This window comes from Lissotriton vulgaris, unplaced genomic scaffold (assembly GCF_964263255.1).
Source record: "Lissotriton vulgaris unplaced genomic scaffold, aLisVul1.2 SCAFFOLD_481, whole genome shotgun sequence".
NCBI lineage: Eukaryota > Metazoa > Chordata > Amphibia > Caudata > Salamandridae > Lissotriton > Lissotriton vulgaris.
In genome coordinates this window covers 701052-724586 of record NW_028250356.1, presented here as the reverse complement: position 1 = coordinate 724586, position 23535 = coordinate 701052, and the positions used below count along the sequence as shown (strand labels likewise).

Below are 23535 nucleotides of genomic sequence, written 5' to 3'. Positions count from 1 at the left end.
ACACAGCTGATGGAAAGGATATGCTTCTGGGCGCTGCGAAGTCTCTACAGTGATGGCGCGCAGGCAGTAGCGTCATCCTGATGTTATTGGTGACAGCCAGTAGGGCGGATTCGGTGCTATGGTTAGGCCTAAAACCAGATTGTGAAGGATCTAGGCCATCCGCTGTCTCGATATAGTTGGAAAAGTGGGTGTTCACGTGCTTCTCTGTTAATTTGCCGATGTAAGGCAAGAGAGAGATAGGTCGGAGGTTAGATAGATCCGTCCAGGGTAGGGTCGCCTTCTTCCGGATTGGGTTTACTACCGCAGTCTTCCATTCCATGGGGACTTGGCCTTTGGCCAGGGAGGTGTTGATAACTGCCTGGATTGAGGGGCCTAAGATGGAAATCAAAGGGGACATCATTTTGGCAGGAAGAAGTGATGCCAATGGGTTAGCAACCTGGCTTCCCACGTGGCATGCTCATAATTGGATGATAAATGCAAAGGAAGTGCGGAGCAAGGAATTGTGGAAAGAGATTTGGACCATGCTGACACAAAGTACAGTTACCATGTATTTGATTAAAACTGATTTTGCAGTGTCCTGTTTGTCAGCATGCCCGAAATAGATCAGTCCCACAGACAGTGAGAGGTCAGCTAGGTAGAGGAAAGTTACCAGAGCAGATGGAGTGCTTTGTGCTTCTGCCAATTGATAAGGGGAGCAAATATCCAGCAGTGAGTGGAGAAATAGTCAGGAAGGAGACTGCCCCAGCCCTTCTTACTGTGCAGGGAAAAAGAGAGTTTCACTCCAATACCAAGAGTTCAGAGGCTACAGCATGGGTAGAATTCTCAGACAATTCCCCAGAGCCAGCAGTGAACTGTGCAGACAGTAATTAAAATATTGTGCTTTTAGAAATGCAAAACAGGGACAGGAAAAGCATGCACTTTTTGAAAAACGATTCTTGCAAGAAGAGTGATGCCTGTTTCTTTTCCAGGTCATCATACTGCGACATGTTCGTGTGCTTGGTGCCTGAGACCCGTTATGAGTGGGACCCTTCCCTTCCCTTCCCTTCCTCTCCCCTCCCTTCCCCCTCCCCTCAAGCCTTTAGTGATCCCCGGACGGTGGAAGCTGACGTCCTGTGGCTGAACGGACCAGATGGGGATCTACTTTGCCAAAACCGATAAACTGATTCAGTGGAGATTAGGTTAAATGTGAGGAGGCTGTGTGTCTTCCCACTGAAGGACTGTGTGTTTTAAGAGAAAACAGAACAACACAAATGTGCTGCAATTGAAAATGTTTTATAAACATGAAGTTAGAAGTGCGAGAGGGCTGTGTGTCTTTCACACAGTAAGACTGTTTGTTTAAAAAACAAAAATGTTCCGCATTTGGAGAACATTTTTTTTGAGTTAAAGAGTTGCCTTTGTTTTGTTTTTTTTAGCACAAAATATATATGTTTGACTGCTTCAACAGTAGAAGTTCCAGTATTGACCATTTGAGACATTAGGAGCATTACTGAGTTCATATGCTTTTCAACGTTTTGCTGAATAGAGTCCTGTTGGGAGTTCCAAAGCTTAGCCGCATGAAATGAAAAGCCTTTTCCTCCCCATCTGACTCTTCTTGTCTTGGGGAGACATAATAATCCTGAATTTGCTGACCTAAGGGAACGTGCTGGTATGTACCGAGGGAAGAGGGGGCTAAGATATGCCGCTCCTCCTCCATACAGAGCTTTATGCACCAAGCAAAGGGCCTTGAAGTCCACTCGTTGTCGAACTGGGAGCCAATGTAGCTGCTTGATACCTCTAGACGTCGGATGATGTTTAGGTAACTCCAGCAATAGTCTAGCAGCCGCATTCTGTAGTGACTGAAGCTTTGAGAACTGTCTTGCACCCACTCCTAGATACAATGCATTACAATAATCGACTCTTGACATAACCAAGGCTCCTACTACTGTTTTCCTAAGCGAGAAAGGAATGAAAGGAAGTATTTTTCGTAGGACTTTCATTGTGTAGAAGCAAGCCGAGGTGACCTGATTGATTTGTGGGACAAGCTTTAAGTCTTTATCTATCAGGAAACCCAAGTTCCTGGCCTTGGACACAGAGACAGGGCAAGTGCCAGCTTTGGGGGGCCAACATAGTTGGCTCCATACTGATTGTTTTTGACCAAACTCAACAACCTCATTTTTTTCGGTGTTGAGTTTTAGAAAATTAGACTTCATCCAAGTCATCAGCGCCGTGAGACAGTTGCGGAGTCGTGCAGCTGTTATGTCAACATTTTGCGTGAGTGACACCACAAGCTGGGTGTCATCTGCGTACGACACTAGCGTCAGACCATGGTCGTTTACTTATCTAGCTAGTGGTGTCACGTACAGGTTGAACATAGTCTGGGGCAAGCCTGATCCTTGAGGGACTCCACATGGAAGGTAAAACTCTCTTTTCCTAATCTGTAGGAATTTAAAAAAAACTTTCTTTGGCAAGTCAAACATCTCCTGCAGTTCTGTGAATGAGCATAGCGGATTGTCATTAGATAGATCTCATTGAATCAATACCCTTCTTTTCCACCTTTCCATCACTGAGTCTTGAAAAATAGTAGGCAGTAGGGCAACTGCAGAGACCCGAGTGTAAAAATGTATTCTAAGAATCACCAGTCGTCGCTTAGGCTGAGGCCATATTTTCTAGGCGGCTCTTAATACCTTAAATCTAGTTTTATTGTAATCGCTTTGCTCCAATGTTTTCATAAAGCATCCTTTTGCTTCAATTCCAAGCTCCATCTTAAATATAATTGGATATTCTATGACACAACTCCCCCTTGTTTCTCCAGTCAATAAAACCCCAATATATTGAATCGTACATGCCCAGTAATAAGAGGTAAAATTGGGAAATGACCACCCACCTTGTAATCTTGGCAAGGTCATATATTTAAGAGCCCTTTTGGGCATTTTATACCCCCACAGGAAACTCACACATAGTCTAGTTTCTGCAACCAGAGTTTACTAATCTCCACTGGCATTGTCCTGAAAGAATAAATTTTTTTAGGTAAGATTGATATGCCCTGGTCTATTTTACTTTCTTAACCGTGCCCTCTAATCCCATGCCTGTTCCATCTGGTTGTGGCTGGTGCTCATAATCCTGATATGTGTGGCTGGTGCTAGAAATACGAATGTATGACTGGTGCGTACACTCTGGGCACGTGTGGCAGGTACTGTAGTGACCCTTTGTTTTGTAATTAAGACCACACTCTACAGATCTACACTTATTTCTTGCACTCTCATCCCTACAGGTGAAACTTCAAGAGTGGCTGTTTGTCCTGAAGAAAGAGGAGGGATATTTTCTGGAGTCTAAACTCAAGGAAGAGGAACAATATAAAAGCATGTGGGTGAGTGGCTGCAGTGAGTGCTCTGTATATGTCTGTGCCCAGTCCTTTGTATGGCCTCTTAAAGTTCAAGATACAAAGACACTGATGAGTCACAATACAGGCTGGGTCATGGTCCCCACCAAATAAATATATTTACTGGAGTCACTGCACCTGGATGTTGGGGCTGATATCGGCCAAGGGCTTGTCCTAAAAAAACACAAAATCAAGGATTACTCTTCTGACCTTAAGGTAGATTTTGCATACTCACATGGTGTGTGTTGGAGTATGTGTGCAGTGATGTGGCATTATCTGTACGTACCAGCATGTTTGTGTGTGCATATGTGTGTGTGCATGTTCACTCTTAGGGGTACGTGTCTAAGTGCGCGTCTCTATGTCTTCCTGTTTTTTGAGCATGTATTACTGCTTGTGTGTGTCTGCATATTCATATATACATTTTGAGCCCCTGAGTATACAAATACACATCCTTATCTATATGCATGTGTGTTTTAGGGTTGTGTATGCTTTAGTCTGGATTTATTGGCTGTGAGTTTGTACCTACATAAGTGAATGCCTGCCTATGGGTTTGTATATCACCAGATCTGGTGGCATTTGTGAGTGTGCAAATACATGTGTGCATCTGTGAGTTTGTGATGTGTATGCATAAGTCTGGAGTTATTCATCAGTGACATTTTATATGCATTGGTGTGTGAGTATATAGGTCTGAATGTGTGTGTCTATGAGTCTGTGCATGCATGGACTGAAGATATCCATCTGTGAGTTCGTACAATTTTTGTGTGCGAGTCTGCACATTAATATGTGTGTCTGTATGAGTGTGTACCTCTGTGGATGTGTGTATGTATAGATCTGGAGTTATCTATGCATCCATCATACTGAGCATGCCTCGTGTAAGGCCCTTCCTAACACAAGGGTTTAGCAATTTAATTGTGTTACAGTATTGTATATACATCATCAAACCACAGAACATCCAACAGAGTCCATCTAAGTCATAAAGCAAGCATGGGAGCTCCAACATTGTGTAGATGAGTTTTAACCCACGAATACTTCCTCTAAACCAAATGCCCTCTAATCTTAACACGTTTCAGGACATGTACATTCCCTTCTTCAGGACAAATGCATTTCTAAATCTAGAAATTACTTGGGCACAGCTCAGCTTCAGCCCCTGACCTTGGGCATTCTCTGTTCTGTTCAATCCTCATTGCAAGGATTTCCTGCAACAGTCTAATCGTCAATAGTTTGACGTGTCTTTTTTTATGCCTTCATTAGACCTCTCACAGGGATAGGCCATAGCTGACTGAAATGTCCCAGAATAACTTGTGCACATTTTTTAATTTTATTATTATTTTTTGATTTTTCAGTGGTTTGTACATAGATCCTTGACAATAGTGAGTGCACATAATATCTTTCATACAGGTAGACTTAGAACATTGATGGGGTACAAGGATATAATAGCATTACACATACTATAGAATTGTGGTTCGCTGTCAATGTCCCAGTGGGAACTCAAGATCATATTAATTGTGCAAATCTATTTCCATAAGTATTGTTAACATTAACAAAAACAAGCATTTACAATGCAACGGTTTCGCCTTTGCCAAAGTTAGAGCTGTTGGCATTGTAAATGAAATATCCTCCCTCTGCCCGTGCTCTGTGTGTACACCAGTAAGAGGAGCTGTAAGGGGACGGTCCGGGCAGCCCTGCGAGCTCACACAGCGGGAGCCCAGGAGAGCTGCCCTGGGCAGAGCAAGGAAGAAGCACCGGGCGGGGGGAGACGGAGGGGCCACCCAGACAAGGGACTGAAGGTCATCCTCCTGCAGAGAAGACTGCGCGCGCTCTGCCACCTTGGACTGAGGGGCTGGACGCTCCCACATGACCGGACTAGGGGGCTGTGGACACCCCCTACAGAGCACTAGTAGTTGCTCACACCCACCCAGAAGAGGAGTGGGGGGGATGGGCTGCTGACACGTGGGCCTCAGTGGTTTTGAACATCTCAGGGCAAAGCACCGACTCTGCAGGCACAGGGGGCTGGGGCTGTTGACACAGCAGAAGACTGAAAGGTGCTGCTACCTGGACCTGAGGGCTCTCTTTGCCACCACGAAAGAGTTAACTGAGGGGCTGCTGGCTCCTGGGCACCTGGTGCTGAGAGTTCCTGTAGCCCCGGGAGCTCAGCAGAGGACTGAGGAAACCCTGAGGTACCTGCGCCCGAGGGCAACAGCCACGCACTTGCGTCTCTGTGCTGCCGGCTGTCCTCGCCATACCCCGAGGAGCTGGCACAGGACTGCTGACACCTGGGAGAAGGCTGGAGACACCTGGGCCGAGGGCTGGAGGTAGCGTTGGAAGTCTCCTGAAACCTTGGACTAAGGGTTTCCTGACACCTGTGACCAGCGCTTCTTATAACGGATGGACTGTTGGCGGCCTCAGGCTGACTGAAGGGCTGTACCATCCCTGTGGGGGGGGGTCTTCTTAATCGAGGGTCTGTGGATCCCCTGTGACTCAGAGAAGACCAGGGTGCTGCTGTCACCCAGAGGGAAGGCTGATCCTAATTGACGGGCCCCTGACAACCCAGAATCGAGAAACTGCTGCCACCTGTAGAGAGCGAGAGATCGCTGCCACCCGGGGCATGGAGTGTCAGACAGGGCTCCTGCCAGTCCTGCTCTCTGCCCTGGCAGCGTTGGCCGGCTGCCTGGATCTCTTCCAATCAGGTGAGTGTGCGGAGAGGCACGCCGCACGCGTCTTCTACCTCAAGGGGTGTGAGAGGGCATGGAGGGTGAGACGAATTAATAATGTACCGAGGGGCCGGTGGCGAGGTGACGTAACATATTATACCCCCTAGAATGCAACTAGCACGACGAGCCTACCCTGCGTTGCTCAATTCAGTTACATTGCATTATTGCATGATATGGTCTGGTATGGTATATGGTACGTATGGAACGGTATGGTGTTTATATAGCGCTGAATTCCTGGCCAGCCTCCGACCAATGGGTAGTTGTTTGCATGTGCGAGACATGTCCCTCGTTAACGCGCCACGTGCCGCCCAGGCCACCTCTGAGCACCTCCTGCAGCAAGAGGTGGCAGTGAGAGACGGAGGCAAGGAGAGGTATGCACTGTGGGGCAGAATAGAAGAGACGGGCGCAGATCTGTGTTTATGACCTGGAAGAGCTGGCACACTACACGACACAACATTTTGGGGAAGGGGGTGGGCAGCAGAACCCCTGAAGGCATTTCGATGCCATACCGGTGTATTATAAATCCTGCAGAGCGTAAAATGTCGTGATGTACCACAGCAATGAGCGCCACACCACACTACCCTAACGCTATACAACGACAGCACATCAAAACATGACATCAGACCAGAACATTGTAACACGATAATATGAAACAAAGCATCATCACATTGAAACAAAACACTGTCATATCAGCACGAAACTACAAACCACCATCACGGCACAGCTTTGTTTATTTTGCATTTATTTAATGGTTTTGTATAGCACACACTGGTAACTTCAGCCGCTGGACACGAAGGGCATGATTCAGAAAGAAGAAAGTAGATATTTCGGTTTAAGAGGGGATGCCTATGGCGGAGGGCTCGGGAAATTGAGACATAGCTAACAGACTATTTCAGACACGGATACATCGCAGACTGAAGCTATGCTCGATGTTAGCAATACCACACGCCTGAAACAGCTGGGTCAGTCCAAAATATCATCTGGGCATGTTCTATCGAAGCTGACGGAAGCCCATGGCGTAGGAACTCGAAAGTTTCAAACCGGCATCCCGGAGCGGCCACGTCCGCTGGTTCAAGACGGCACTGCGGAGCTTCTCAAGTAAGCTACTGCCCGGGCGCCATCTTTGGAGAAGTGACCAAAACAAACCTTTAAAAAAAAAAAAAAAAAAAAACACCGCCGCATGACGTTCTAAAAGGGTCGGAATGAGAAAAAATCTACGTACGCCCACGAATCTGCTCGGAGAATAACGGACCGATCTCTCTTCCAATGGCTAGCCTCCATTTATGGAGCTAGCCAATGGAAGAGATAGGCGGGACAAAGCCCCGTACTGCTAAACAAAATATTTCGCCTGCGCGAACACTGCTGCGCAGTGGACGCCAGGCGAAACCTAAAAATACCAAGGCCGCATTACTTCGTATTACAGTGTTGACTCGCTACGCTTTTGCCTACCCGAGATAACAATACTGGTAATGTGAGAGAAAATATGTATTTCGTTTGAGTAAACTAGCACAATGCAACACTCTTTGATCTCGGCTTAGAAGGAATGCAGCAGGGGGACAAATACACTAGCAGTGAAATTTCCCATCACCACCATGTGGAGCTGAACAAGATTGCAATTGTCACTTGTCCAAACTGAGAGAACGGGTCAAACTACCTTTGAGAGCAGGGGTGTAGACTTTAATTCAATAATATCTACTTGTTCCTTGGACAGGTCGCTTCATAAATTTACTTGTCCCATAAAAAAAATCCACTTGTCCCTTTGGTGCCAGGTAGTGTGGAGACAAATTATGGCAGCAATCTCATTATATGAGAGCTCTGATAGTAGTCTCTCTGATTTATGCTAGGGCTCATACTATAGAAGGGGATGAATACTAACAATTCATTGATTTTGCTACTTCTCACCACATCTACATACTGGGGCTGGTGGTAGCTGTATGCAAGCTTCAGCTTTAGAATGCACTTTCAGGTATGTGAAACCTACTAACCTGCTTATTTTAGGGGTTTCCACCAGCTCTTGACCAATCTTTTCCCATACCGAGAAAGGCTGTAAATTTACTCTCGACAATTGCAGAAGTAAACATTCTTCCAGGGTTGGAAAAAAAGGAACTGGAGGAAAAGTTAACTTGTAAACTGTGACTGCAGAATTCTACTCTTTCTCAAGGTGGCTATCAGCACAACGTTTTCAGTGCCATGGACTACTGTAAAAAGAACAAATGATGGACAGAATGCTGATCAACGTCAAACATTCGCCCCAGTACAGAGATCTGAGCCTAAATCCTGTGTTTTTTTGCTCCCCATGCCATTCCAGTTAAAACCAAGCTAAATGCAAATCAGTCTTGAACCTGTTTCCAATGGGAACAGTTCAGCCCAAACTGCCAGGCCAGGTCCTCTCTGGACTGGAAACAAGCATCCTGGGACAAGTTTCGGGGCATCACCCCTCATCAGCCAGACTAGCTTGACTCCAGTGGCATGGAGAGCACATGACCCACGTCTAGGCATCCCCGTCCCACTCGGGGTGACAAATGCAAAAAGAACAATTGATGGACAGAATGCTGATCAATGTCAAACATTCACCCAGTGCAGAGATCTGGACCTAAAGCCATCGTTTTTTTTTTGCTCAGACATGGGCCCTGCTCACTTTTCCACTGGATACAAGCTAGCCTTGCTGATAAGTGATGCCCCGAAACCAGTCCCATGATGCTGGTTTCTGGTCCAGGGAGGAACTGCCTTGGTAGTTCGGGCTGGACTGTTCCCATGAGGGACAGGATCAAAACTGATTTGCATATGGCTGGGCCCAAACTGGGGTGGCATGGCGAGCAAAAGAACAATGGATTAAACCCAGATCTTTGTGACTGGGGGTGAATGTTTGCATTGTTAGGCATTCTGTTTATCATTTGTTCCTTTCGCATTTATCGTCGTAAGTGGGAAGGGTATGCCCAGATGTGCTCACTGTGCCACTGGATTCAAGCTATTCTTGCAGATGAAGGGTGATGCCCCCAAAACGGTCCCAGGGTGCTGGTTTCTGGTTCAGGGAGGGCCTGGCTTGGCAGTTTGGGATGTACTGTTCCCATGAGGGACAGGGTCACGACTGATTTGCATATGGTTGGGTCCAAACTGGGGTCGCATGGCGAGCAAAAAAAAATTTGATGGATTAAACCCAGATCTTTGTGACTGGGGTGAATGTTTGCATTGTTCAGCATTCCGTCCATCATTTGTTTCTTTTGCATTGACTACTGTGGCAATGTGTGCTTTTTTAGAGATCCAAAAATATTTTTGCCAATATTTATAATATAGGTGAGGGCCTGGCAGGTCCCACAACAATAACAAATATTATCAAAACCACATCAAAACAACACACATTGAAAAAACTAAAGGCCAATGTCAGGCCTATCTGCTTTGCCAATGATTGTTTATTTTCATGTTTCCCATAATCTTGCTTAACCTGGTTACACTGATATTCCATCATCAATATTTTTGGGAAATAGTAGCATGTATCAAAACATTTTACTAAATGATGCTTCAAAGAAATTGTAGCTAAGATTTAACAGTAGTGTAGCAAAACATTTTTATCCTAAAACATTTAATTTTTAAAACAACGAATCATCAACCTTGCTTTCAAGCTTCTGCAAATATTTGCATCTAATGAGAGAACATTTTGGGAGGCTTTGCGTAGTATAGCCTCATGTTAAATTTTGCAAACGTGCACACACATTATTATAATAGAACCACTGTCCGTAGTGCAATCCGAGCTTACATTTCTTTACAGTGCTCACCCTCATAATAAATACTTTGCATTTAGGAACCATAACTACTAGCTCTAACAGCATTAATGCATAGACACAAATATTACCCAAACTGCAAACAATGCCCCTCCCAGATCCATAATGTGATAATGTACACTGACAGCTAAAGGGTTTGTGCTGCAGGGGGTTGGACCTACTTTTCCCCCCGCACAAAATAAACATGAATACATGTTGTCCTGGACCCCAAACACTATGTCCTGGGTGTCAGGCTATAGGAATTCTACATCCCTGGGAGAAGTAGTACTGCTGTTAACAACTTCATGTCATTGCTTATTAAGCCGTAGATAATTGCATAAGCTGCTCTTTTTGTTTTAAGTTAATTACCATTTCATTATGCTTCATTGTTCACTGCAGACCAGGCATGCTATGCACTTTTCCAAAATCAACTTAGAAAAAATATGTCTAAGATCACAAAACTCTGTATGAATAAACACTAGCAATCTGCTGTTTTCATTATAGAGGTATACTTAAAATTGTAGAATTCTGCATTGGTTTTCTAGGGTCTGACTTAGTAGCTGAAGACTGTGCACATTGGGCTGATGCAGCCCAGAATCCAAAAGCACCACTCTACATGTATCTGATCTAGAAGTGCACGAAAATCTCAACACTTCTCCAAAATGGGAACGGCAGGGAAGCAAATCACCTCTAAAGATGTGCTCAGAAACATAACCAAGAACACAAGCATGTTCAAAAGAAGCACTTGCACAAATGCAATTAAGTCTACCCATGCCAGAAACTGAACCACAATTGAAAAACATGCAAAGAAGTCATAACATGCTGTGTGAAGCACCCCGGACAATCGTGACAAAAGCTTGCCGAAGGCAGGCGAGGTTGTTGAAAAGACACGCTAAGCTACGAGGATTCATTTCAATGGAGAAGGGACTAGAGAGGCCCTGAGAGAAAAGATATTACAAAGAACCAGAACATCAAAACTCATTATCATGCTTCAAAGGACTTCGCTGTGCAGGAAAGCCAGTCTTTCAGCCAGCATAAAGTGACCAAGTTAGCAGAGTATAAAATCCAAAAGTCACTTAACTTTGTTGCTTCTCGCTTACTGACCACCAGTGGGCATCTTTACAGAGCCCTCACAAGTGAATAACACGTTTAGAAGTTACTCAATCCTGAAGCACGAGGCAGTCATCCAGGTAGAACTCCTATGCAAGATGTAGTACTTGTCTCTTATAAACGCATAATTTTTAAAAGTCCTTCACAAATGTAAGCACGGCGTCTTCAAAATCCGGAAACGGGTAAATATTTCCTAAAGCGTGACCACATCACTTACATAACGAAAAATTAGATATCTGAATTAATCAAAGCTCCTCCCTCTTCTTCCTTTGTAATGCTGACTAGTACATACTCATTTGCTTAGTTATAATCTCCTATCATCTTCTTCCACATAACAATTATTCATACATCTTGATTTTTAAGCAGCTACACTTGGCCGACTGACCAAGCACTAGTCCAATATGGTCACTTTACTATCTACATCTGTTTGACTTACTAAACCTAACAAAGACCATTTAGACTTTTCCTACTCTAGACACGCCAATCTCTTGCCGTCTACACTTCTCAGGGATTCCTTTCATATACCCATGTTACCAAATGCAGTTGTTTGCATTAATAAGCTACGTTCTAATGTACGCTACCTGATTGTCTGTTCACTGCTACTTTGGAACCACAAAAGATTTTGTCAGCCTGCTTCCCAACTTCCTATTTAGGAAAATGACCCACTAAGGTGTAAAGTTACCTCCGCAATACACCTAAAGATCAACACCATGGACCTTGTGTCATAACAAATTGGTTGCTAATCCATTCTGACACCCCACTGTCCCGGGGCAGCCCTCAAGTTCCTATAGGCCACACATCTCAATCCTATGTACACCATTTATACATTTTCCTCCTGTCCCTTTGCACACCAATCCACTCGTTCTGGACCTCTTTCGCTAAAACAATCAGGATAATCCATCCTCACTCATGTCATTTTGGATCTTTTATTCGCCGCCCAGTAGATTTTTGGGGACAAATGCCATGGAGGAAGACTGGGTGAGTACCATTGATAAGAAAAATAAGAGGTAAAGTGTTGTAGAAATAGAGGTAAAACCTTTCCACTCTTGGCACTCCCTCTCATGTAATTTTGTACACCGCAATAAGGTCGATCGTCAAACCCGACCTCTGGCATCTTCTACAACACTCACCTCTGTACTCTTGACAACCTTAACTGCACCCACCACTATCTCTGGGATATTGATGGCGTTCACCACTAGGATCAGCGAGTCTCTTCTTCCTATAGCTCCTATTCACCAAACCCTCTGACCTCTTACACAACCACCCATCCCATAAACCTTCCCTGAACCCTCCCACGGTCTGCAAATGTGTCAGGCCTTGGATCCTAAACCCCACTCCTCTGCCCGCCCACATGCAAGTGGGTATAAACTATTGGACCAGCGGTGCGCCAGTCAGATTTATATTTACTAGTGGTTGGCCTAAACACCCACCCGTCCTTCCCCCTGTAGGAGGAGCACAGCCAGCCTTTTCAGCAGCAGGGAAGGGGGCATACCCCGGGGGGCCGCACCCTACCCGCCGTGGGATTTCCCACAGGCACGGTGTGCTGGGGGTGGAGTCGCAAAGACTCCGAGTTACCTCCTTCCTATTTCCACAAACAAACTTGGCACTCACCTCGCGCTTCCACACCCGGTTAAATCACAGATCAGTCCACTCTGTACAAACTCAGGCCTCCGCCGCTGCTTTACTCTGCTATCACGAAATTAAGCTTGCCTACGGCTGGGAGCCTCCAGTGAGCCCGCCCCGCACTTTCTGCGACCACGATCAGCTTGAGGGGAGGAGCTGGGGGGGGGGGGGGGGGGGTGGCAGAGATGGCGCGCACGCGCATAAACGGCTGCTGGCAGCTCGCAGACAGCTGATTGTCACAGCTGGGCGGAGCTGATTGAGAGGAGGAGGGCCTAGAGCGGGTGCAGAATGACCGTAGGCGTGGCTTAAGCCCCCGCTGACCAGCTAATGGGCGTGGACTTTCAATGTGACTGACGGGAAATTAGGCCGTGTTCTACGTAACACTGACAGGAAAAGTGGGCGGTTTACCACGGTGACAGGCTTTTGGGCGTGGCCAAAGTATGTGTAACAAGAAGCATGGGGCTCATTGAAAGAGAGAAAAGGCAAGATCGGAGGAAGTATTCAAAGCCAGAAGATCAGATAAATCCAGTTTCAAAGAGTACAGATTCTCGTGAATACAAAGCTACCGGGTCAACTAAAATAAGAACAGTCAATCCAATGCATTATCCTCATCACAGTACTTAAACAAGAAACAGGAAAATATAAAAAGGATCGATCAAAAAGATAACAAGAAACAAGTCAGGTCCCGGGCCGGCAGCCAATCACAGCGCGGCCCGGGGAATGACGTCACGGGGGTGTCCCGGGCCGGCAGCCAATCCCAGCGCGGCCCGGGGAATGACGTCACGGGGGTGTCCCGGGCCGGCAGCCAATCCCAGCGCGGCCCAGGCAACAAGGGGCGGGACTTAAAAAAAGACACGGAAACGCCCCCGAATCGCATTCCGACGGGGAAAGAGTGATTGACAGCCAATCTCTTCCAATGGCTAGCCTCCATTTATGGAGCTAGCCAATGGAAGAAAGGGCGGGTTCAAGTCCCCCATACTGTTCTAACATTAGATTTCGCCTGCGCGAACGCTGCTGCGCAGCGGACGCCAGGCGAAACCTAACAACTGTCCGTAATTTACCATTCATATTTGACGATTATCTATCTTGTGCGCATGTCTTATCTTGATCTGGTGTGTATGCGTACCTAGCGACATGAGGTTTAGGTTATGTCTACAGTGTGTGCGCCACAGTGTGCGACCTCATGAGTTGGGCCTGGAGATTCCTATTACCACACATGTGCTGCACATCCACCGTACCTACATGCACTGGGCATGCACACAGAAGGTTAGTGCAAGGGTCTAGGGCTCTCACCAAAGCAGCACAGTAGACTGCACTCTCATCGGACACAGGAAAGAGGTTGGGTCATAACTAATGTTCCACACAACTTTGTACGCTGCCACCACCACTTTAAGTGGCTAACTCAGGACATGGGAAGTAGTGTCATCTCTGTTATGAGGGCACGCTTGGCATGCCATTCTAGGTCACCAAGCAGGTTCTGTTCTGGGCTTCACGTAGCTATAACATTACAGTTTTGCAACACACAGGAACACAATCCTTATTAATACTGGTGATACAAGGACACTACCCTCTACCAAGGAGAGAGCTAAGAGGTGCAACCCTCTGCCAGGACCAGTGACACAATACAAGAACACAACACTACCAGGACTGGTGTGATATCACAGGAGCACAACCCTCTACCTGTATACTAGTGACACGTACAGTAGCACAACCCCCTATCAGCAGTGTAGACATACACGACTTCACAAAATGTCTGACTCGTCATTTTTGGTGACGCAAGAGACACACCTCTCTCCTCTTCTGAAATCCTCCTATTCCTACTGGGACAAAATGTGCCTCACCTGATAACACACTGGTTCCTGCTCTAAGGTACAGTGTGACATACATCACCTGATAAAAAAAAGAAACAATTGGTGGATGGAATTCTGGACAATGCAAACATTCACCCCCAGTCACAAGGGCCTGGGTTAAACCCATCATTCCTTTTGATATTTGATATTTATGGAAATTTGTAGAGCGCGGCTATCGCTCCGGAAGGAGCATCTTGGCGCTGAGCGTACAGAAGAGAGAAACGTGGTGATAAGATGGATCATATGGCTGCTAGGACCGAGGTATCAGATTGCTGGAACACCCAGGTTTTCAGAAGTTTCCTGAAATGGAACTCAGTTTCAACTAGCCTGAGATTGACAGGAAGGCTGTTCCAGGCTCTAGCAGCTAGGAAGGAGAAGGTTTTTCCCCCCCTGGTTTTTAACTTGAATCTTGGAATTATGACAAGATTAGTTCCTGAGGATCTTAGGCAGCGTGTAGGATTGTAATACGTGAAACGCTTAGAAAAGTAGAGGGGGCCTGTTTTTCTAGTAGCTTTGAATACAGTGAGCAGAAGTTTAAACAAAATTCTTTTGTGGAGTGGAAGCCAGTGAAGGGCATTAAGGGCTGCTGAGGCAGAAGACCTTCTGGGGAGTTTAAGCACGAGTCTGGCCGCGGCGTGTTGGACGCTTTGTAGTTTCCTGAGGGTAGACTTCTTCACTCCTGCCATTAGTCCATTGCAATAATCAAGTCGGGAGAGGATTAAAGCAACCACGACTGATTTTCTGGCTGCAATGGGGAGGAAGTCAAAGAATTTCTTCAGTGATCTAATGAGACTAAAATAGCACCCGGCAGTGATGCGGACATGATCATCGAAGGTAAGGGATGCGTCAAATTGAATGCCAAGGTTACGTGCCGAGGAGACAGCGCTCGGAGGGGCTTCTGAATTTTTAGGCCACCAGTCTTTTGGGCAAAAGGACAGGTCTTTCCCTAGAGGTATTATTTCAGTCTTAGCACTGTTGCAGCTGAGATGATTTTTGTTCAGCCATAGAAAGACCTCAGAGAGACCGTTCTGGAATCTAAGTTCTGCATCAGTGCATTTTTTATCAATGGTGACGACAAGCTGAGTGTCGTCAGCGTACGATGTAACGAGGATTCCGTGAGATTCAATCACTGCAAGGAGGGGGGGCCATATAAATGTTAAAAAAGAGAGGACTAAGTATGGACCCCTGGGGGACTCCTGATGTGATAGATCTTTCGCTGGATAGGTAAGGGCCTAATGATATCGTTTGAGATCTGTTGGATAGGAACGAAACTATCCATGCTAACACAGTGTTTGCCACACCGATCTCGCGCATTCTGTTAATGAGAATGGCGTGCGAGATGGTGTCGAACGCTGCTGTTAGGTCAAGCAGGATGAGTACAACCTGTCTCCCCTCATCCTGCAAGAACTTAATGGAGTCCGATAATTCTATCAAGGCAGTCTCGGTGGAGTGGCCGGGGCGGAAACCTGATTGTTGTGGGTGCAGAATATGATTATTCTCTACAAAGGTTTTTAATTCCCCACACACTAATTGCTCGGTGATTTTACCTAGAGCGGGTAATAACGAGATCGGACGCATATTAGTGAGATCAGTGGGGGATTTGTTCTGCTTCTTCATTAGGGGCTTTACAATGGCCTTTTTCCAATCATCGGGTACAATACCTGAGCCGAGAGATTCGTTAATAATGGCATTAATTGTGGGATTTACAGCTTCGATGAGATGGTGAAGAATACTAGGGGGGCATGAGTCCGTAGGAGCTCCCGATTTACAGGCCAGGATTGCCTTCTGAGTTTGTTGAAGGGAGACTTGTGAAAAACTGCCCAAGGTGAATGGATTTGTAATGGCTTCATGGGTAGTGATTATAGGTTGGGGGAATTCCTTCTGGATGTTGGCAATTTTATCTGTGAAAAAGTCAGCAATTTGATTGCATAGGATTTGGGATGGGGGAATTTCGGGTAGGAGAGCTTTGGGATGGGTAAAGGACTTAACTATGGAAAAGACGGTTTGTTGTTTTTGTTGGGCTTCATCTATGGCTTTGGTGAAGTATTCCTTTTTGGCCGCTTTGATGCTAGAGAGGTATAATTTCCTCTGCTGGATGTAAAGTAGCCTTGAGGCTTCATCATAGGTTTTTCTCCATTTCCTTTCTTGAATTCTGCAAAGGAGATGGATTTCAGTGAGGGACTGGGTATACCAGGGAGCATTGGGCTTTCTTTGACGGCGGTCTGGATGGTGGGCCTTTGGACTAGAGTTGTCGGAGACAATTTGGTCAATCCAGATGTGGAAATTGCGGGAGTCGGACGTTACGTCTCCGACTAACGTGGGGGTCGGGGCCAGGGGCTGGGGATCTGACTTGATACGTTCAGCCATTTCTTCCAATTGGTGGAGAAAGAAGGGAGGAAGTGTTTAGCGCTAGAAGGCATGGAGGGTTTTTCCTTTATGGCAAAAGGGATGAAAAAGTGGTCGGTCCAGATTTGAGGGATCGGGGGGAACGTAATTAAAGTTGTCAAGTTGGAACAGATACCGTCTAGCGTTTGGCCAGCCTGGTGTGTCGAGGTAGCAACGAGTTGGGAGAGACCAAAGATGCTTAGCGACTGTTGAAAGCTAATATTATGGGGGTCCGTACAGGATTCCAAATACAGATTCATGTCGCTTAGAAGAGTAAAAGTGGGATAGTGAGTCATAAGTGACCCAAGAGCCTCGTCGAGGGAGTCCAGGAAAGGGGTGGCGTTACCCGGAGGGCGGTAGATAAGTCCCCCTGAAAAGGAGGTGGAGGCATTAATTTTGATCGAAAAGCCCATGCCCTCACTGTCCTTAAGATGGCCTAGATCGAAAGTATGGCACGTGAAAGATTTTTTAATAGCAAAAGCGACCCCCCTCCTCTCCCGATGGATCTATCCCTCCTGAAAATGGTAAAGTCTGGGGGGAGGGCAGTTGCTAGATCTGGGTTAGATGAATCATTGAGCCAGGTTTCGGTTATAAAAAGAGCATCCAAGCCATGGTGTAAAATTAGGTCATGAATGTCTTGAACATGGCACGCTAGGGACCTGGCATTAATAAGTCCTCCCTTAAAGGTTTTGGGCTTATTCTTTAATGTGGGCGATGATTTGGGTACTCCAGGGGTAGTATCCAGGGACGTCCACTTACAGTGTCGGCATGAGAATGGGCCCCACAAGAGGTAAGTAGGGGCACAGCCCTTACAGTGGTGAACTCCCGTTGCGCCTTGCAGTACGCGCAGCTCATCAAAGTCATACCTGATGGTAGGAGGAGAATGGGCAGCATGCCCTGCGCCCGGCGCGGTCTTAGCGCGGACGGGCGCAGACGGCTTGGCTTAGGCGCGGCTTCGGCACGTATCCGGCGCGCCCGCTGCGCCAGCCCGCTGCGCCGTCTGGCCGCTTTACACATTATGTAGGGAGATAAGAGGGTGGGAGGACGGCGCGACTAGAGCGCTCTCCCCGCCTGCCTCACTCAAGATGGCGCCCACCGCCGCCGAGTGTCGGCTGAGAAGCGGCTGGGCGGATTGAAGGAGAATGAAAGGTGTTCAGGTGTCAGAATGCCTAAAATATCAATTCCCCTTATATTAAAAGCCCCCAAAGATGAACATCAAGCGATTTCTGAAATGGTTAAAAAGACGCTCCAAGTGCAACAATCACAATTCTAAAATTGGGTTTCAAAATATCACGTTCGTTAAAAACATCAGCAGCTCGCAGCCCCAGTTCCCCTCACCAGGGAGAGCTTCTGAAGGGCACCGAGCACTGCGAAGGGCTCAATTTAAATACACCAAGAGGGCTGGAGGACGGCGCGAATAGAGCGCTCTCCCCGCCTGCCTCACTCAAGATGGCGCCCGCCGCCGAGTGTCGGCTGAGAAGCGGCTGGGCGGATTGAAGGAGAATGAAAGGTGTTCAGGTGTCAGAATGCCTAAAATATCAATTCCCCTTATATTAAAAGCCCCCAAAGATGAACATCAAGCGATTTCTGAAATGGTTAAAAAGACGCTCCAAGTGCAACAATCACAATTCTAAAATTGGGTTTCAAAATATCACGTTCGTTAAAAACATCAGCAGCTCGCAGCCCCAGTTCCCCTCACCAGGGAGAGCTTCTGAAGGGCACAGAGCGCTGCGAAGGGCTCAATTTAAATACACCAAGAGGGCGGGAGGACGGCGCGATAGAGCGCTCTCCCCGCCTGCCTCACTCAAGATGGCACCCACCGCCGCCGAGTGTCGGCTGAGAAGCGGCTGGGCGGATTGAAGGAGAATGAAAGGTGTTCAGGTGTCAGAATGCCTAAAATATCAATTCCCCTTATATTAAAAGCCCCCAAAGATGAACATCAAGCGATTTCTGAAATGGTTAAAAAGACGCTCCAAGTGCAACAATCACAATTCTAAAATTGGGTTTCAAAATATCACGTTCGTTAAAAACATCAGCAGCTCGCAGCCCCAGTTCCCCTCACCAGGGAGAGCTTCTGAAGGGCTTTTGCTCACCACACCACCCCAGTTTGGACCAAGCCATATGCAAATCAATCTTGACCCTGTTCCTTGTGGGAACAGTCCATCCTGAACTGCTAAGCCAGGTCCTCCCTGGACCGGAAACAAGCATCCTGGGACCGGTTTCAGGGTATCACCCTTCATCATCCAGGTTATCTTGAATCCAGTGGTGTAGTGAGCACGAGACCCATGTCTGGGAACACCCTTCCCACTTAGGGCGACATATGCAAAAGAAACAATTGATGGACGGAATGCTGGACAATGCAAACATTCACCCCAAGTCACAAGGATCTGGGTTTAATCCATCATTCTTCTGCTCACAACACCAGCCCAGTTTGGAGCCAGCCATATGCAAATCAGTCTTGACACTGTTCCTTAAGGGAACAGTACAGCCTGAACTGCTAAGTCAGGTCCTGGCTGATGAGTGCTGAAAGCCCAAAAACGGTCCTAGGATGCTTGTTTCCTGTACAGGGAGGTAAGCCCAGATCTCTGTACTGGGGTGAATGTATGACATTGTTCTGCATTCTGTCCATCAATTGTTCTTTTCGTACCTCACCTGGTAACACACCGGCTCCTGCTCCAAGTCAGTGTGATGTACCTCGTCTGATAACACATAGGCTCCTGCTCTACTCCGCAGCTGTTCGGTAAGACCTTTCCTTTCCAGACCTCAACCTTTGGCCAGTGCGCCAACACCCCTTTCCCGTTTTTTCTCCTTTTTTCCTTTACAGCCAGTACCCCTGCCAGGATACTCATGGGGCTCTAGCAACAAATCGCTCGTGTGAGAAAACCAGCCGTATCTTTTTTTACTATTTTTATTCTCGATATTCTCGCCACTCACCTTACTGCATATATCGTTTTTTCACAGTTAACACTACCACCTCGCCGCTAGTACCTCAATCACGTGAACGTGACGGCAAATGTGATTAGATGTGATAATGCAATCATGCTAAACTGCATTTCGGTATGTTTCTGTGTTTTGTATGTGTTGTCTGTACAGTATTGTCCTGAGAGGCAAACCCCCTTTTACATATAATGCACTTTATCACGTTTCACTTAGGTCCTAAGGAAAGCCAGTTACAAGTTAAGGCCTGGCTGAAACATGTAGACAACACACCGGAGTATCCTAAATACAACTCCACCCACATCAAACGCCTTGCTTTTTAATGCTGCCCGAGGCCCAAACAATAAAGTAATCTTTCTTGGGATCACTGGACAGCGTTTAACCTTTCACTTTTCACGTCACCCACACTGCACACTCAGCAATATACCAGCTCCGCTGTAATCAGGCGTAGAAGCACACCCGGGACACACTCAGTGTCACTGGGTGGGTCCGATGATGAAGCATGCCACCAACTAGGTTGGTGGGGGAGGGCTTTCCAAAAGGGTAAACGCTACCTCTTTACATGCATCATACTACATACACCCTTGCGACTTCCCCACACGTCTGGATAGACTAGTTTTTGCTGAATAATATTACCATAGGGGATCTGGACTAGTCCTCCATTCCTCTCTCTCTTCTTGATATATAATACCTCACCTGATAACACACAGGCTCCTGGTCAAGGCCACGGTGTGACATACCTCACCTGATAACACACAGGCTCCTGCTCTAAGCCACAGTGTGACATACCTCACCTGATATCACACAGGCTCCTGCTCTAAGGTACAGTGTGACATACCTCACCTGATAACACACAGGCTCCTGCTCAAGGCCACAGTGTGACATACCTCACCTGATAACACACAGGCTCCTGCTCTAAGCCACAGTGTGACATACCTCACATGATAACACACAGGCTCCTGCTCTAAGCCACAGTGTGACATACCTCATGTGATGACACACAGGCTCCTGCTCTAAGCCGCAGTGTGACATACCTCATGTGATAACACACAGGCTCCTGCTCTAAGGCACAGTGTGACACACCTCACCTGATAACACACAGGCTCCTGCTCTAAGCCACAGTGTGACATACCTCACCTGATAACACACAGGCTCCTGCTCTAAGCCGCAGTGTGACATACCTCACCTGATAACACACAGGCTCCTGCTCTAAGCCGCAGTGTGACATACCTCACCTGATAACACACAGGCTCCTGCTCTAAGCCGCAGTGTGACATACCTCATGTGATAACACAGGCTCCTGCTCTAAGCCACAGTGTGACATACCTCACCTGATAACACACAGGCTCCTGCTCTAAGCCACAGTGTGACATACCTCATGTGATAACACATAGGCTCCTGCTGTAAGCCGCAGTGTGACATACCTCATGTGATAACACAGGCTCCTGCTCTAAGCCACAGTGTGACATACCTCACCTGATAACACACAGGCTCCTGCTCTAAGCCACAGTGTGACATACCTCATGTGATAACACACAGGCTCCTGCTCTAAGCCGCAGTGTGACATACCTCATGTGATAACACACAGGCTCCTGCTCTAAGGCACAGTGTGACACACCTCACCTGATAACACACAGGCTCCTGCTCTAAGCCACAGTGTGACATACCTCACCTGATAACACACAGGCTCCTGCTCTAAGCCACGGTGTGAAATACCTCACCTGATAACACACAGGCTCCTGCTGTAAGCCACGGTGTGACATACCTCATCTGATAACACACAGGCTCCTGCTCTAAGCCACAGTGTGACATACCTCACCTGATAATTCAGTCTCCGGCTCTAAGCTGCAGTGTGACATACCTCATCTGATAACACACAGGCTCCTGCTCTAAGCTACAGTGTGACATACCTCACCTGATAACACACAGGCTCCGGCTCTAAGCCACAGTGTGACATACCTCACCTGATAACACACAGGCTCCTGCTCTAAGCCACAGTGTGACATACCTCACCTGATAACACACAGGCTCCTGCTCTAAGCCGCAGTGTGACATACCTCACCTGATAACACACAGGCTCCTGCTCTAAGCCGCAGTGTGACATACCTCATGTGATAACACAGGCTCCTGCTCTAAGCCACAGTGTGACACACCTCACCTGATAACACACAGGCTCCTGCTCTAAGCCACAGTGTGACATACCTCACATGATAACTCACAGCCACTTATCTTAGGATAGAACGAGATGTCTAACCAATCTCCTCACTCATCTTTTACAGAAATCGTTGAACTACCTTCAGAAACATTGACTTAACTGGTAATTCTGCCATTTGTAACAGAATGCATATACTTTGTTTATGATTTTGAACGTGAAATTCCCACATCAGTGATTCCCCATCACTCTGAATGAGCGCCATTGTAGGACACCCCCTCAGCGTCTCCTTCTGGGTGAACACATCCATTGCGCTGGCAGGACAGGGGCAGCCGCACTCCCCAAATCTTGTGTCTTCCCTCCCAAGGTCTGAAACTTCCTGGCCCCCCTTCTTTTACATCATAATTTGACTTCAGCCTGTGTCTCCCCTCAGCCCGTCTCTCGGTCTTTGACTGTCTCTGCCTGCGGTGGGTTTCCTTCCTTGCCCTCTCTCCATGGATCGAGCTTCTCTGCAGTTTCACAAATTCTGACCTCTCTACAGTTTGTGAGGTGTCTGAGGGAAGGGGGAAGGCAGAAGTGTGAGAAGGATGGAAGACGGTAGAAGGGAAGGTAGTAAGAGGTTGCAGTTGAGAAATTAGGAAAAGCACATTAGTGGTCCGATAATTTTTTTAAAAAATTTTTTTTTTTTAAGGAACTATCAACCCCTCCACCCTCCTCCTGGACTCTGACTCCAATTACGGCTTGTAGAAAGCTTTTTAATATCTAACCAGCTTTTCTTTGCTTCTGACAGAACGAGCTAAGAACTGAGAAGAATAAAATTGAATCTGAATTTGAAAAGCTGCGGCAGCTTCTGAAAGAAAATGAGCAAACACTGCACAGAAGACTGGAGGAGATGGAGGCGAAAATGACCATGATAGAAGATGCAAATATCACCAAACTGTCCAATCAAATCACCTCTCTCAAGGCCTTGATAACGGAGATAGAAAAGAAGTCTGAGGCGCCAGCGTGGGAACTCCTGAAGGTGAGATACTGTTTGGGAAATAAAAAAGAAGAATGAAGTGAAATATTCCTATTTTGTGTGCATTATTAAATGTATGAGTGTAACACATATGATCTCCTGGTTGGGTCAATGCACAGTGACCCCACGCACTCTGAGCCGCACATAATATGCAGACATGGATAATTTGCATTGTCCCACTTGATGCCGTGAGCCCAACTCAATATACAAACTGTGAAATGTACAGTGACCGCTTTCGGTGTGATATACAAGTTAATAACCCATCTATTTACAAATTATTTATGTATTTTATCTACTGGGAGAATGCAACACACCAAGCAATTCCAGTGACTGGAAATAATATATGAAGACCAATGAGCAAAATGTGTTAAAAGTTAGATAGAAATGGAAAGCTTAATGAGTGACAACACCTGAGAGAATTGAAAAGAAACCAAATTCCTTCTTTTCTTGTCTAAGAAGTTTAAAAACATTTCTGTTCTAATGCGGTTACTTTTCTCCTGATGCAAGTGGCCACTTAGGTTTGCATGCATTGAACCTCTTGTTAGGGTGAACAGCTATATTACTAGGAATTTGGAATCGGTAATGGAAAGTTGATAGAAATGGGATTTCTGGCTAGCTGAGACTTGCGCCAAA

The 23535-nt window shown here is 46.6% G+C and overlaps 1 protein-coding gene across 1 annotated transcript in view; it reads left to right on the top strand.

Annotated features, from left to right (window-relative positions):
• LOC147663285 (E3 ubiquitin-protein ligase TRIM39-like) overlaps positions 1–23535 on the top strand; it is a 268617-nt gene that overhangs the window by 25546 nt on the left and 219536 nt on the right. Inside the window, exons 2-3 of the mRNA XM_086950558.1 lie at positions 3251–3346; positions 22675–22905. Coding sequence (XP_086806684.1) covers positions 3251–3346; positions 22675–22905 — 327 coding nt within the window. The remainder of the gene's footprint in view (positions 1–3250; positions 3347–22674; positions 22906–23535) is intronic.